Raw genomic sequence first — 14410 nt, 5'->3', positions numbered from 1 at the left:
TTGTATAGGGTTAACAAGTAGCCAGTGTCTTTAGTCATTAAGCCTGGGGCTCTGTTAAATTTACGGAATACCACATAAAATGTTACTAAAGAGCTTGCAAACATATTTCTTGCTGAAAGTGACAGTACTTACTGTGCTTGGTTTTTTTACTAATACCTTTGAAAAGGAATTTATTAATGATCTTAGCCCAGCATGTTCTCACAATAACAGTTTTTATAAATAAGCTTTAATATGTTAATTTAAGTAGGCAAGGCAGAGCAAAAATATACCAGCTTTTGAAGCACAGCTTAATAGATTACATGGAATATTTTTATAAAGTCACCTGGGATACACGAATCTCCCTCGTGGAGTCACGCAGAGCTGAGTTGTGTGCATGTGGATTGTGCTCATGGGTGAAAACTGCACCCGGCTGGCTGTGTGTTACCAAGCCGTGGGGAGGCTCCTTTATGAGCACTGTCTTGTACAACACATGGTGGGCGAGCGGCTTCAGGGTTTCCCTGCTCACAGGGCAGCTGCCTTTGTCCCATCTCTATGAAGGTATAAATAGAGTTAGGGAGACACATTCTGATGTTATTGGCCCATGTAACAACAAAAAAAATCCACGTCTTGCAGATAGCCTCTGTAAAAATTATTTATGCGCTTGGTTTTGTTCATTGCTACATTGTGAAAGTGTAGAGATGTTCCTTTTGTAATTTTCTGCATGGTCTTGCATTTGTTGTATTCTTTGTTCTTAGGATTATATGGTGCTGTTACCTAGTGATTACTACGAAGCATCCATCTTGCAGATACAAGTTACAGAGCCTTGCACCTATTCAGGACGCGCTTCAACAGAGCAGTCAGTATATATGCTACAGAATAAACCAGTGCCGTGGATTATTTTATTATTATCCTGCTGCACTTGAAAACAATAATAATCCTGTGTTTTGTCTGGGTTTTTTTTGTGTAAGCTGCTTGCTCTATCAGCATTTGCCATTGGGCAGATTTTCCTGTGTCCTTGGTTCAGAGGCAGCGTATTTCAGACATGGGGGAGAATACAGAAGAATACCCGTGCAACAGCCAACTCCTGATCAACCAGTGATGACCCGTATCAGTGGAAGAGAGGTCAGATTCCTGCCTGCTAACTGCAGTCCCATCTGCACTGTTGACTATAAACCTACTGGACTAAAACGGTTGCGGATTTACAGCTCAGGATTTGCAGATCCGTAACGCATCCCTAAAACAGACTCTGCGCCAAGTTCTGCGTTTTATACAGAACTGTGTCAACGGATCAGTGTAGGCAGATTTATAACTGTGACTAGAGTGGACATTTCACTCTGACAAAAGTATGTTATTAAATAAAAATCCCTCTGCTTTAGGCATACTGGCTTGTTCAGCATACTGTTTAATTGCAGCAGAAATGGCATAATGGTTTGTCAGCAGAAATGGTGTACATACATCACTCTCAATCTTTTTTTTTCTTAAATAACTATACTTACGTAAAATATTTGCTTTACCAAAAAACAAGCAGAAGCAATTACGCCACTGCTGTAGGTCCATTGAAAGAGAAACATACGTTTCATGAAATGAAGAGTTATACTAGAAGTGTGTTTGGTAAAAATAAGGTATTTTATCAAGTACATGATAATTACATGTAAAATGATTATGCCCTCTATTACTGTGCTTGGATATTGCTTTTAAAAATACCAAGTGCAACAAGAATACTTAGATGCCACAGGCCCTGGTGCTTCATCACTGATGTATGTGCAAAACTTTCCTGGTATGAATAATTGCAGTGAAGTCAAGAGGGCTGTTGACAGAATTATTTACGTGTTCAAGTGTTTGTAGCCTACGGAAATATTGAGAAAAACCAGTTTAAATTTGAAAATAATTATATAGCCAACTGTAGCAAAACCCCTCTGTAACCACAGCACTTTCCATGCAACTACTTCGAAGTATTTTGCATCAATATGGTGTTGACCAATTTGTGCAGGTAAACTAAAAGAAAAACTTGATGCTTCAGAAGGTGGCATTGGCTGTTTGCTGGAGAAGGTGCTTTCACTCTTTGTAGGGAATCAATATACAGCACTGCTGTAGTAGGAATTGTGTTCCTGGAAATACTTTTTTCAGTGGAGAAGTAGACTCAATTTTTATGTTATTAAAGATAGCTTAGAGATGATAGTGACAATTTTTTAGTATCATTAAAGTTTCCTCACTGGTACTTTCTACTGGGGAGAAGAGAAATAATAATATGCTCATTTCCTAGGATTATTTTACAGCCTTCCTAGAACTGTTATAATGGCAGTTGTTTCTTGAACTTGGTTGACTCTTATCAGTGGACAGAGTGATATTTATAAGCATTGCTTCCATTCTGCTGGATGTCTTTTGCTGAGACATTACAGGATTGGCCCTGGACTAATGCTGACCAGTTGGCTTGCAGGGCAGGAAAAGGGAGCTTCCTGCAAGAAAGGGAGTGAAAAATCTAATGGCTTTTTTCTTTTTCAATGATCTTGACCTAGGTCAATTTACAGATGACCATAAATGTTACTCAAGTCGGTCGCTACGTTCTGGTTTTTGAATATGCCAATGAAGAGGATCGGTTATACACTGCCGAGGTAGTAATACATAGCCCTGGACCTGTCACTGAAGGCAGAGTGAGAATATACAGTTGTAAATACAGGTAAGAATTTCTGAAGTAATCACTAAGTGAATAAATGAGCATTTAGGATATAATTGTACTTTTTATATATTGGAATCCGTTTTACTATATAGACTGAATTTTAGGGTGATTTAAAAGCAAGTACATGACTCTGTGGGTATTGTACAGATTTTTAATTATCTCTGTGCCATCAGCTCATTAAATATTGCGACTGCTTCAGTAAACTGTTTTCCTATACAAAGGGTTACTTTTCTTATGTACATTCATAAATCCTTATAAGCTATTAATCTCGGAGTCCGGTGAAAGAGCATCACTGTTTTCTGCAAATGCCTGCAGTGTTTTTATTTAGTTAAAAGCGTGTCCAAGGGCTTTGGCTATAAAAAAGTAGCAGCCAGTTTTACAAGAGTATTCCCACCATTTCTAACAAGATCTGCTGAAGCAGAAGTATGAAAGTCTCTCTGAAATTCTAAGAGCCTACAGGCTCTTAGGCTGTAGGCAAGGTCTTCAGCCGAATGCTTCTTTGTCCTTGTTGACTACTGAGGTTACTGCAGATGTTTCTGCACAACAGATTTTGTCTGTCCTGAGCGAGATTGTCTTTAACACTTCAGCATTTCAGCTTATGATTCAAATTAGGATTGTGATCCTGCAGATGTTTGTGCCCTTGGGAGAGCCTACCCAGTGCCAGGGGACTACAGACAGGCATCCCTTTTTCCCGTGAGCCAAGTGTTTGGCAGATTGGAGGCTTAGGGATATCCAGGATGAAATTGCCCAGTAAGAAAAATCATTTTCATCAGCATGTTTGTGATACGGAGCAGAGCTATACGGAGCAGTGACCTTGTCAGGTTATTGCTGGGGAAAGCTCTTATTTTAGCCTGTTATGTACCACTTTGAGCCCCAAACGACTTGCTATAAATCTTCCATTTTATTGCTTTTTTTTCCCCAAACACATTTTATGGGTTAATTTTGAACATACTTGTTTGTTCATATGATACACTAAGAACTCGCTCATGAAAAGACAAAGAAAGCCCTTGCTACTTTAATGTAGCAATGCAGTAAATCCCTTCTGCGGCCATTCTGCATCAAGCTAATAGTCACATTGCAAGTAAGTTGCTGTGTCATCTTTCCTAAGCAGGAAGCTACAAGTCTCTTCTGTTAAAAAAAAAATCAAGAAATGACCTAGTCAGGTACATGCAGATAAAAGTAACTTGTAGAATCAGGAAAATACTGTGCCAGGCCATGTTATAGCTCTGTGAGCTTGATTATTCCCAATAAAACACTGTAAGAGAATAAAACACTGCAAGCTTCCAGCAAATCACAAATAAGGGACCTATATTTGTCCAGTCTTAAATGTCCTTAGCCCTGAGCTGACCCTATTTCTGAGCTGTGCTCTAAACAAGAGTGAAGCTTTCTCATTCTCTGATTCCTAGAGGAGAAATAGAGAAACAGTTGTACGGTGGTTACAGCGTCTCACCCACGGCGTGCTGGCTGGCCTAGCTGAGCAGAAGCGCAGAAGAAAGAAAAGAAATTAGACCCTTATGTGACGACTTCTCTTTAGCAAAAGGGAACTGTTGCTACTTTTGGCAAGTTGCAGGGGTCATTCTCCCTGAACAAGGCAGAGTTCAAACTTTCAAGACTTTTGAAGACTCTTTCTCTTTAGTATGTATTTGTCTTTAGCAAAGATCGCAGCCAATCGAAGATAGTCCATAAGAGGCAGACCTACATTTTTTCACTTGTATTGAGGAGTATCTCAGTGTACAGATGGCTTCCTAAAATCAAGACTTGCTCAACTGCCATTGTGTGGGCAAGAGCTGCTGATCCACACCATCAACGGCGCGTGGCAGTAGTGGAAAGCAGCAGCTGGTACGTGCTGGCACCTCGAGGAGCACGGTCCAGGCACAAAATATTAGTTATATGTCATGTTACACAGCTTGGAAGCATCTGCAGATAGCATGTATGTGTACCTGTCTATTCACATCCTACTTCAAGCAGTAGCTCAAATGGAGATCTGAGCTGAGGTCTGGAGGTTTGGGCTCTGAGTAGGTCGACCCACAAAAGACAAGCAGTATTTTGTACATGGTACATCCTTTATCTCACTAGCGAGGATACTGCATGTTCACCAGTGGCCAAAGGTTACTTATGATCCAGCAGGACGGCTAGGCACCAGTGGTGAGGCTAGCCAAAAGCTAGGCACCTGAGCTAGGTGATAGCATAAACGACACGGCAATGCCAGCGGGCTCAATTTTAATCCTGCTTTCTGTCTCAGGTTCCTTTGTCGCAGCGTTGTAGTTGACGATAGGAATCGCATTGCAGTCTATGACCTTCTAGCAGATACAAAGATACATCTTAAGGCATCATCAATTAATTTTCTTCTGGTAAGTTTTTGTTTTCTTTTCCCTTTTGTAATACTTGTTCTCAGGTAAAGAGAGATACTTTTCTCTCTATGTTCACATGCTCTATGGTAATATGTGAAAGGATGTATATTAGATGCTTGAAGATGTTTCTCTATATATACTCAGAGAATACTGAGTCAAACTTGGTCAGTTTCAAAGATAAACAGAAATTTGCCTTTCTTGGCAAGGGTTTTTCCGACTCTCTCTTTATTTCAGTTCCTCTCTCTTTTCTACATGTAAACTTTAAATGAAAAATCTGCTGGTAGCTTTTATACTTCATCATTATATTTCTTTTCCTTTAACTTTCACTTTTTTTGAATCCTCAAAACCCATATGGGATTTTCTCGTTCTCTTACAAAATTTCAGGTAATAAATGCATTTTAGAAATGATAGAACTTTTAAATACTTGGAATAAAAAACCTTCACTGCCCTCTTTTGGCCACACAAGGAATACACTTTTCTGGAGCCTGAATTTTCTTCTGTTTCTGTTTTCAATTTTAGAAACACAAGGCGAGTTACACAGTTGGTTAAAATCTAGAGTTGAAACCCAGCTATAAACATACACTAATTTCGTGGAACTATTAGGATTTACAAGTGATACATGCTTTCTTCATTTCATAAGGCAGTGTTCAGTGTGAACAAATACCATTTAAACTGTCTGTTGGCTCCCTGCAGCAATTGCGGTGCTAACAAGATCCCTATCCAAAAGACATTGATATTATTAGTCTGTATCGCCACATGTAGAAGTCTCTTGTGCTAAGAATGTCTGTATTTTTATTTCTAAATTCTAGTTTTCGTTCTCTGAATATGTTATTGATATATATTGGTAGTCTTTATATATTGATAGTCTTTATCTCACACTGATGCATACGAGCTGTCTAAACCCAGACCATGTTTCACAGCAACGTTTTAGCAGCTCATAAAGTGCAGTTCAGAGCTTCAGAGTCTACCCTTGTTCTGCTGCAATGGGCTGGAGTCCTGTGGGTCGTTACATGCAGGATAGGCACAATGTTTGCTGCCCAGGAAGGGGACTTTTAGCACTCTGCCTTCTAGCTTACAAAGGGTTTCTAGTATCTGCTCGCTACTGCTAAAACACAAGCTGAGCTCCCTTAGGACCTGCTTCTAAACTGAATCACTTTGCACATTAATGAATTCTCCCTATGCAATTTTTATTTCTATTAATACATGGTGCTCGTTATCTTACTGCTTATCAGGCATTTTTATCTCCTTTTCAAGTAGTTCATGCGCAAGTTTTGTAACCTCCACTTACGTATTTTGTAAGTGCAGGTAATATATTTTATTAGTACAAACTGTTGTGTCTACCCACAAGCCTTCACTTACGTCCTTATCACCATGGCTACAGCAGGACTACCACAGCTTCATTTGCTCATGTCTAGTTTTAGTTTAAAAAAAAAATCATATGAGGTCTGGTTGGCTTTTAAAATGAGTTCTGAATCTATTGGGAGAAATCCGGGTGTCACTGAAACTCACTCCTACGGGCTTTGTGCTAGCAAGTGTTCATGCCTGCATTGCAGAAGGTCTAGGAATTCCCCCAGGGTCCAAAAGTCTCTAACACCACACATGAGGGCTTTTCCCTCCCATCTCTGTACACTGCTTGCCTAGCTTCTGACCCCGCGAGCTGGTCTTCTGTCATTCCCACTACCATATGTTTACTTACGTTTTAATTTATTTAACTTCTGAACAGCCAACATTGCCCTGAGAAGGACAGAAAAATGCTATTCAGCACGGAGGCATTCAGGTGCAGGCAGGTAAAGGGATCCAAAATCTTGTGGGAAGTCCATGACAGAACATGGCTTTGGGCTTAGGTCTCCCCATGCTAAAATTAGGCTTCATCCTCCCTGTTCGGGCCTGGCCCTGTTATTTACAGTGTTAATTGTTAATTGTGCCTTGTGCTTATTTTTCAGCACAAGGTTTGTATTATATCAGCTGACGAATTTTCTCCAGAATATGTGGATCCTAAAGTACAGTGCATAGCTGCTTACAGGAGTGCCCATGACGGAAGGTAACTTGCTTGGTCTTATCCTTCGTATTTTCTGAAGAAGACCTTGAAAGGCAGACTAAATGGGATTTTAATTCTTTTGAATGACCCTTTGCTCAGTGACTCACAGGTGATTTGTAGGCCACTTTTGTGAAGTAGTATTTGTAAAAAAGCCGAAGTGTTAGTGTTAATCTAGACAGCCTTTGCGCAGGATTTTGTTAATACTAGCCTCTTCCTGGCCCATCTGAACTACTGAGTGCTGATGCGTTAGAAAACATGCATCTTTCACACACCGTCCAGTATGATAGGTGTCCAAGCTGGAGAAACATTGCTACTTCGGTGGCCTGAAATGCTTACCGCTCCATCTGGAGTTTCATTCTGCACGTTACTGCTTCAGCTGTTCCAAAATGGCTTTAATTTGTCATTAGGAAGGGGATGTGACTGCCCTTTCAGGCACAAATCCGCCAGCTCAACTTGGCAGCATCAAACTACTCAACATGTAAACCGCTTCACAAACAAGCCATTCCCTTGTCCATCTCATCGTGGGGCCCATATGGTAGGTGTGCCCTCAGCATTCACCCCGCACAGCAACGCCAGGTGATCCTTCTCCTCCATTATACTTGTATAGGACCAGTAATTAGAGCACCTACATACAGCTTGATTGACCCAGGTTGATGGCTCTTCTCTTGCTGTGAACATCTGAACCTGAACTTTCACTTCCCAAGTGGTTAGTTCGGGGTTCTGCAGAGCACTTTCTCCGTCCTGTTGAAGGTCTTCCCGTCTCCATATGTTTTAATTTTTGGGCCAGAGAGAAACTATCACTGCAGCTTCCAAATTAGGGAGCCCCACATTTCAGTTCCTGTTGCACTCCCCAGGATGTCCCTCGTGATGCTATTCCCAAGGCTTTGTTCCTACTGATCTGGCAATGAGAAGGGCCTCAAAGTAAAAGTGAATGTCATTTGCAGGACTTCAGAGGCAGAAAGCGTTGGTGACTATGTCTAATAGTTTTCCAGACGGTAGTTTCTAATACAATGGTTGAATTGAAATAGCAAGCAGAAAAATCTGGAGAGTAAATTGGATAAAAGCATGTGACTGTACTTGGCTTCCAAGCATGCATAGCATTGAATCGCAGCTTTAATTCTCCTGCTCAGTGTTACAACTCAGAGTAGCTTTCTAAGACTGAAGATACTTGTCCTCGCACCAAAGGTATTTTGCATTCCTGCGCATTTATATTCTGAGTAAAATGGGGGAAGGGGGCTGGGTGAAAAACATGATTTAAAATAAAGCTAATGTAGAAATTTGTACCTTTTACTTTGGGTTTGTGTTGTGGTTTTTTTTTAGTCTCTTGTTATATTTGCATAGTTTACTCTATGTTTATGTTCTGTTATTACGACCATTATCTGGCAGTATTTTTGCTTTCCTGAAAGTGTTTAGTGTTCACCGAGTTGAAAGACGGAGAGTCTTGGCTCAGTTTAACAGTATTATGCAGGATGCTGCACGTCATTTCCCACACAGGCCTGGCAAATACATCTCAATCCTGGCCCTGAAACACACTTGCCATTCCAGTTCTGGGCCTGTCTTGAGCAAAGATTAATCATTGTCTGTTGAGTACTTAGGAGAAGTGAACAAATACTGGCAGGAACCCCCCCAAAACATTTTCTCCTGCAGTCTTGGAAAATACTTCTCTCAATCAAGTTCTTCAGAATTAAATATACCAGGGAAGAAATAGTTAAACACAGCAGTGAATGAATAAGGATGCTTTCAAGGAGCACTGTTATTTATTTTGGCTCCAATTCTACAAATATTTGAGGGTATACTTAACTTCTAAGTACTTAAGTAGTCCCATTGCCTTCAGTGGGAAAACGTGCATGTTTAAAGGATACGCCTATGTAAATATTTGTAGAACTGAGAATTCAGTATTAGTACAGATTCTGGTGAATGTAGCTAACTGGATTCACTAAAATGTATTTAACTGGGGTTTTTTGAACACTCTTGGTTTCCTTAGGTTTCATCTTCCTTAGCAAAGTCTTTCCATTGACATTCATCAGGTTATTGAAATTCTGAGTGAATAAAATCAGTTGATGTACATTTTCCCCCTTTGTGCATTAAATCCGCACCTCTTGTTTTCATTTACTTTCTGATCATTTACATAGAATCCAAAGAGTAACAGTGGTTACTATTGCATTGTTAATTGTACTACATTCTAATATATTAACTTTTGTGAGTTGTCTGCTTTTTCTTTCCTGATGCCTAAGGAATTCTCCTGGCCCCAAGAGTAATTAATATAACTCTGTGTTTAGTGCAACATGCATTCCCTCAGTGCATGAAACTCCACCGGCGGCTTTGGTTTTGGATGCATTCAAGGATGGGAAAATTTCTGAAGTACGGAGAGATATACTCTATGATCCGCTGAGTGCCCCCTTACCTTCTGACTCAGTTAATGGGGTCACCTTGACACCATTACAGGTATCTCATATTTTGAAAATATTGTTTCCTAAGTCACAAAGTATGTTCTTAGTAAAGTTGAATAGATGAAGCACTTTAAGAGAATCAAAACTGAATGACGTGATATGATCAAAATGTTGCAGACTGAGTAAGCCACCAAGATAATACACAGAAAGAGAAACAAAAATGCCAGCTTCTTAATAAACTAGGCAGTAGTCTCACAGACTGCGGAATAGCATTAAATATACTTGACATGCAGACAGATAGGAGCGTGCAGTTGTAATGCCATACTCTTCAAAGAGATTGTTAACTTCCTGAGAGATGCGAAGCCCCCTCTCTTTCATTGCAGGTAGGTGGCACAGAACACAGCTCATAAACCCAAGAATATCTCACGAAACAAATATACTATCAATCAGACCTGTTCTTGTTTCTGCAGAACCAGATTACCTTGAGTGGCAGAGTGCCCCGCTTGGGCAGATACGTATTTGTGGTACATTTTTATCAGCCAGCACACCCAGTGTTCCCCGTGCAAGTGCGTGTGGATGCGGGACGTGTGTGGTCAGGTAAGCATCTGAATTTGATCGAACCCCTTTCCTTTCTCAGCGTTTTGGCACATGGAGCATTTTTTGGCATTACTTTTTTTCTTCTAGGTTCCTTCAATGCTTCTTTCTGCCCTCATACCTCTGGCTGTCGGGATCAGGTGATTGCAGAAAACCAAATTGAGCTTGAAATTTCTGAACCTGAGGTCTCTGTTACGGTGATGATACCTGATGGCAGAATGCTGGTTCTGGTACGTTTATTACATAAGTGTACTTGGAAATGTTATCCTCAATTTCACCATTCATTTAGAGATAGATGCAAAGATGAAAGCCAAAAGGAAAGAATTTGGTTTTTAATGTTGTGTTTCAAATTTTTAGGATCTTGTGCACTGCTTCTGTTTTATTTTAAATTTTTAAGATACCATACACTGTTTTTATTGTACACTGCTGGTAGCATCACAGCTCTGGGGGGAAGATAAGTATATTTTCCTATTTTTTTTCAGTTAAAATGTTACGGGTTTTGAGAAAATCCAGAATGCATAATGAAGCAACATTTAAATATATAAATACCGTAGCTTGTGTCTTTTGCTTTTCTCTGAAATGTACAATTTAGCTTTTTTGTTGTTTTAAGGAAAATGTCTTAGTTGTTCCAGCAGACACCTACAGTTACAAAATTCTTGACAAAAAGACAGTGGACAAGTCATTTGATTTTATCAGCCAATGTGGAGGAAACAGTTTTTATATTGAGTAAGCATCGCTTTCTAAAAAACTGAACATTTGACAACAAGCTGGGAATTAATATTATTTTCACTCTGTATTAAAGACACATGTTTAAAATCCCCATCATTGTGCTACATTAAAATGCTTTTCATGGCTTATGCTGGCCCATTAAATTTCCATGAGTAATTTTTCCGTAACTTTCTATTGTAAATGAAATGTAAAGGTAGAGCTTTATTGCTCACAGTACAAAAGAGGAAAATCTGTGTCATCTTTCTGTCTTTGGTATTTCCATCTTTGGTATTTGGTATTTTGCTTGGCATGTCTGAACTGATATGATTAATATACGCACTTTCTTTGAAAAAAAATCTCTTACCTGCATGTTCAAAGCCATTCACCACTAATTTAATTAAAGTATATCCTCTCATGTGTACTGATGCAATCCTTATGTCAAAGAACAAAGGCAGGACCCTAACTTACTGAACCACTGCAAAGCACGCTCATAACAATTCCCAAGTGCCAGTACTTACAGGATTTCTATTTCAATTTAAATAGCCCAGAAGGATCATCGGCCTTCTGTAAGGACTCTGTAAGGTCACTAGTGGCTTTCTACAACAACGGAGCCCTGCCATGTAATTGCCATAGCGCAGGTGCCACGAGCCCTGCTTGCAGCCCCTTGGGAGGACAGTGTATTTGCAGACCTCATGTCATCGGTCGTCAGTGCAGCCGATGCCAAACTGGCTACTATGGATTTCCATTCTGCAAGTGTAAGTACATGCTCGGACTTATTCAGCACCTGACCCGACCTTTTATTTAATTCTCCGATTTTACTGCATAGGTACCACAGCCTCATATTTCTTTATAGGGCTTGATCCTATGAGAGGCCGGTTGAGCCATCTTAGATTTAGCATAGCATAGCTTTCATTTTAACACAGAAGTAACCCCATTCCCTTTAAGTACACCTAGTTCACAAAGAAGTATGCCTTCGCATGTGTTGTCTGATCAGGTGTAGTAGGCTTACTGGTTTTACTGGTGAAAATCCATATTGCCACTCTTGCAGTCGAATGGATTTTTCTGCACTGACTGCTAAATCGTTTCCAAGTTCTTACTGTTGTATACCAGTTTATACCTTCAAGATTTTCCATACATAATCAGAGTCAGCATTCTTGATTCCTCTTTTTCTGACGTTATTCTTAACATCAGCAGATTTATAGATTACACCGACAGTCTTCAGCTGCTTTCCCAGATATTATACTCTATGTTTATTAATGTTACTTTGTAAAAGTGGTGCCCTTAACACCGAAACTATTCAATGTTTAATGCTTGGCAGTTTTGGGAAGAGATAATAATGTCTGTGGTGAAGTTAAGCAACCAGTCTGTGGAAAAGAGCCAAGGTCTCAAGCTATTCTTTGAAACAACCATTACAGTCACATAGTTGGTTTCCATGACCCTGGTTTGTCTCAGTCTCACGTCACTGTGATAGTCGAAGTCAAATAAGCCAGCTGAGCTTAAAACTAGTGGAAGAGAGAAAAGAATCATGTCATTTATACATACAGGTTGTGTGTGTTTGTTTCATATACAAGTTCGATGAGAGTTGATCATTGTAAGTTGAGATGTTATTAATTTGTAGAACATTTTCTTTGACCTAGTATGCAACTGTGGGCAGCGTCTTTGTGATGACGTCACTGGTAAATGCATTTGCCCTCCGCGAACCGTGAAACCAAAGTGTGAAGTGTGCGAGAAACATTACTTCAGCTATCACCCTCTTGCTGGCTGCGAGAGCTGCAACTGTTCAGAAAAAGGAGTCGTTAATGTGGCAAGCCCAGAATGTGAAAAAACCAATGGGCAATGCAAGTAAGTTTGGGTTATGTGCATTATAAATGATGCACGAGTGGTTTGCTTCATCCTTCTTTTCAGGTATTTGGATGGGATGTGGGAGTCTCTGATGATGATGAATAGGGATTTAAGCAGTACTTGGCAATAGTGAGGACTCAGCTGTTTCAGGGATACCCGCAGTGTTTTAGTGGAAACATGGTTTGTGCAGGTAGCTGATGGTGGGATTTGGGATTCCTGGGCTTGCTTCCGTTTGCCAGTGACATGCCACGTCACTCATGGTAAGTCCCTGAATCTCTGTCCATCTTATAGAGGACCTCAGATCAGAGCTCCTGACTTCTGGACATGTACTTCATTTGTAATGGTGTACATTATCTCCCAAATTCTTAAAATTATGCAGTTGACCTTCCACAATCTGATGTCTGGGTTTCAGTCCAGTGGTGTTTTTAAATACTGTAAAGCTTGAGTGCTTGCAGTGAGCTTTGAGAAACTTTGATGATAGGTACTGTCTGTTTGGAAGATACTGTTCAGTTGGAGCCATAGCTGATAATTGCCCTGAAAATTATGCCTTCTGTATGACATATGCTTATTTTTCTGTAACTCAGCGTACTGAAATAAAAATAAATTCTTTAGTTTTATTCTCTTATTGATATTCTCTAAAACATTTATAGCATACAGCCACAGTCATAGGGGATTATCTTAAATTCAGATGCTGTGAGTATTAGTGTAGTTGAACATTTCTGTTGTTTCCTTGGGGAGATCGAGTCCTTAAATAGCAAGTGCAAATACTTGATAGCCAGTAGGTTGCATAAGGCCAGGATTAGTTCAGTTTGATTGGTTTGGCTATGTTTTTGCAGGGTTCTAACAAAGAGAAATATGATACTTCCTGCTCTGCCATTAATCCTGTAAATATGACAGAGAATACTCATTTTCAGAGAATACTCGTATTATTTCCTGAATTTAAATTATTTTCCTAAGTCTGTCCTTTTCATATGAAGTGCGTAATTGTCTTATCCCAAGGACAAAACAGGAATTTTCATATGTGGAAGTTGGGGTTCAGCATTAAAGTGTAGGATATTCTGTATCTCCTGATGCACTCTCAATCTCATTAGTCTCTGCTTTCATTTTCCCCATACAATACAAAATAAAATAAAAATAAATACTATGCAAAAATAAATCAAATAAATACTTCAGTCAACTAAAACCCAATACTTTAAAGAAAGGGCTTAGGATATTTCTACTCGAGTAAAATTGAGGATAATTTTTGCAGAAATAGTTAGGTTTTTCCGTTTCGGTGAATAGCTGTATTGCCTGATTACAATGGTGGTATTTTTCATGTGCAGCCTAATTGGTAATATCAAAGAAACGACAGCTTACTGCTAAAAATTCTGAAGCAAAACTTGACATTTAGCAAATACTTTTGGACTGCTTACTGAAGTATATAGCTAACTACTACGTTCTGATTAATACCTTTCCTTCTGTGGATTACATGAAGTTCAAAGTCCCCATCCAGCTCCTGTTATCTGGGGGTGGTGGTAATGCATTCAGAGAGACTGAGAAACGTTGCCCATTGTCTGGTGAATTGAGTGATTGCTTTCATATATTACATGAAGTGCAGTCTACCTTGTCCGCATAATTTAACTGTTTATTTCCTTTAAATTTGTAGTGCTAGTGCACATATAAATTTGGTGCTGAGACCCAAAGGACACTCCACCAACTTGCTGAGGCTTTTAAAAATTATCTTATGACAACTAAAACGTAAAGGTGTGGATGGTGGTGGTGGCAGACATTCTTTATCAATGGATCTTTACTGTCTTGAAACCTCCTTTGGGCTGGTACAGACATTGCCAGC

The 14410-nt window shown here is 39.6% G+C and overlaps 1 protein-coding gene across 1 annotated transcript in view; it reads left to right on the top strand.

Annotated features, from left to right (window-relative positions):
• LAMA3 (laminin subunit alpha 3) overlaps positions 1 to 14410 on the top strand; it is a 122209-nt gene that overhangs the window by 55378 nt on the left and 52421 nt on the right. The window contains exons 25-35 of the mRNA XM_076329830.1: positions 735 to 835; positions 948 to 1101; positions 2496 to 2656; positions 4899 to 5007; positions 6951 to 7048; positions 9325 to 9490; positions 9906 to 10032; positions 10120 to 10259; positions 10640 to 10755; positions 11281 to 11492; positions 12375 to 12579. Of these exons, the coding sequence (XP_076185945.1) occupies positions 735 to 835; positions 948 to 1101; positions 2496 to 2656; positions 4899 to 5007; positions 6951 to 7048; positions 9325 to 9490; positions 9906 to 10032; positions 10120 to 10259; positions 10640 to 10755; positions 11281 to 11492; positions 12375 to 12579 (1589 nt within the window). The remainder of the gene's footprint in view (positions 1 to 734; positions 836 to 947; positions 1102 to 2495; positions 2657 to 4898; positions 5008 to 6950; positions 7049 to 9324; positions 9491 to 9905; positions 10033 to 10119; positions 10260 to 10639; positions 10756 to 11280; positions 11493 to 12374; positions 12580 to 14410) is intronic.

Source organism: Aptenodytes patagonicus, chromosome 2 (assembly GCF_965638725.1).
Source record: "Aptenodytes patagonicus chromosome 2, bAptPat1.pri.cur, whole genome shotgun sequence".
NCBI lineage: Eukaryota > Metazoa > Chordata > Aves > Sphenisciformes > Spheniscidae > Aptenodytes > Aptenodytes patagonicus.
The sequence above is the reverse complement of the archived record's forward strand: the minus strand, read 5'-3'. Positions and strand labels throughout refer to the sequence as shown.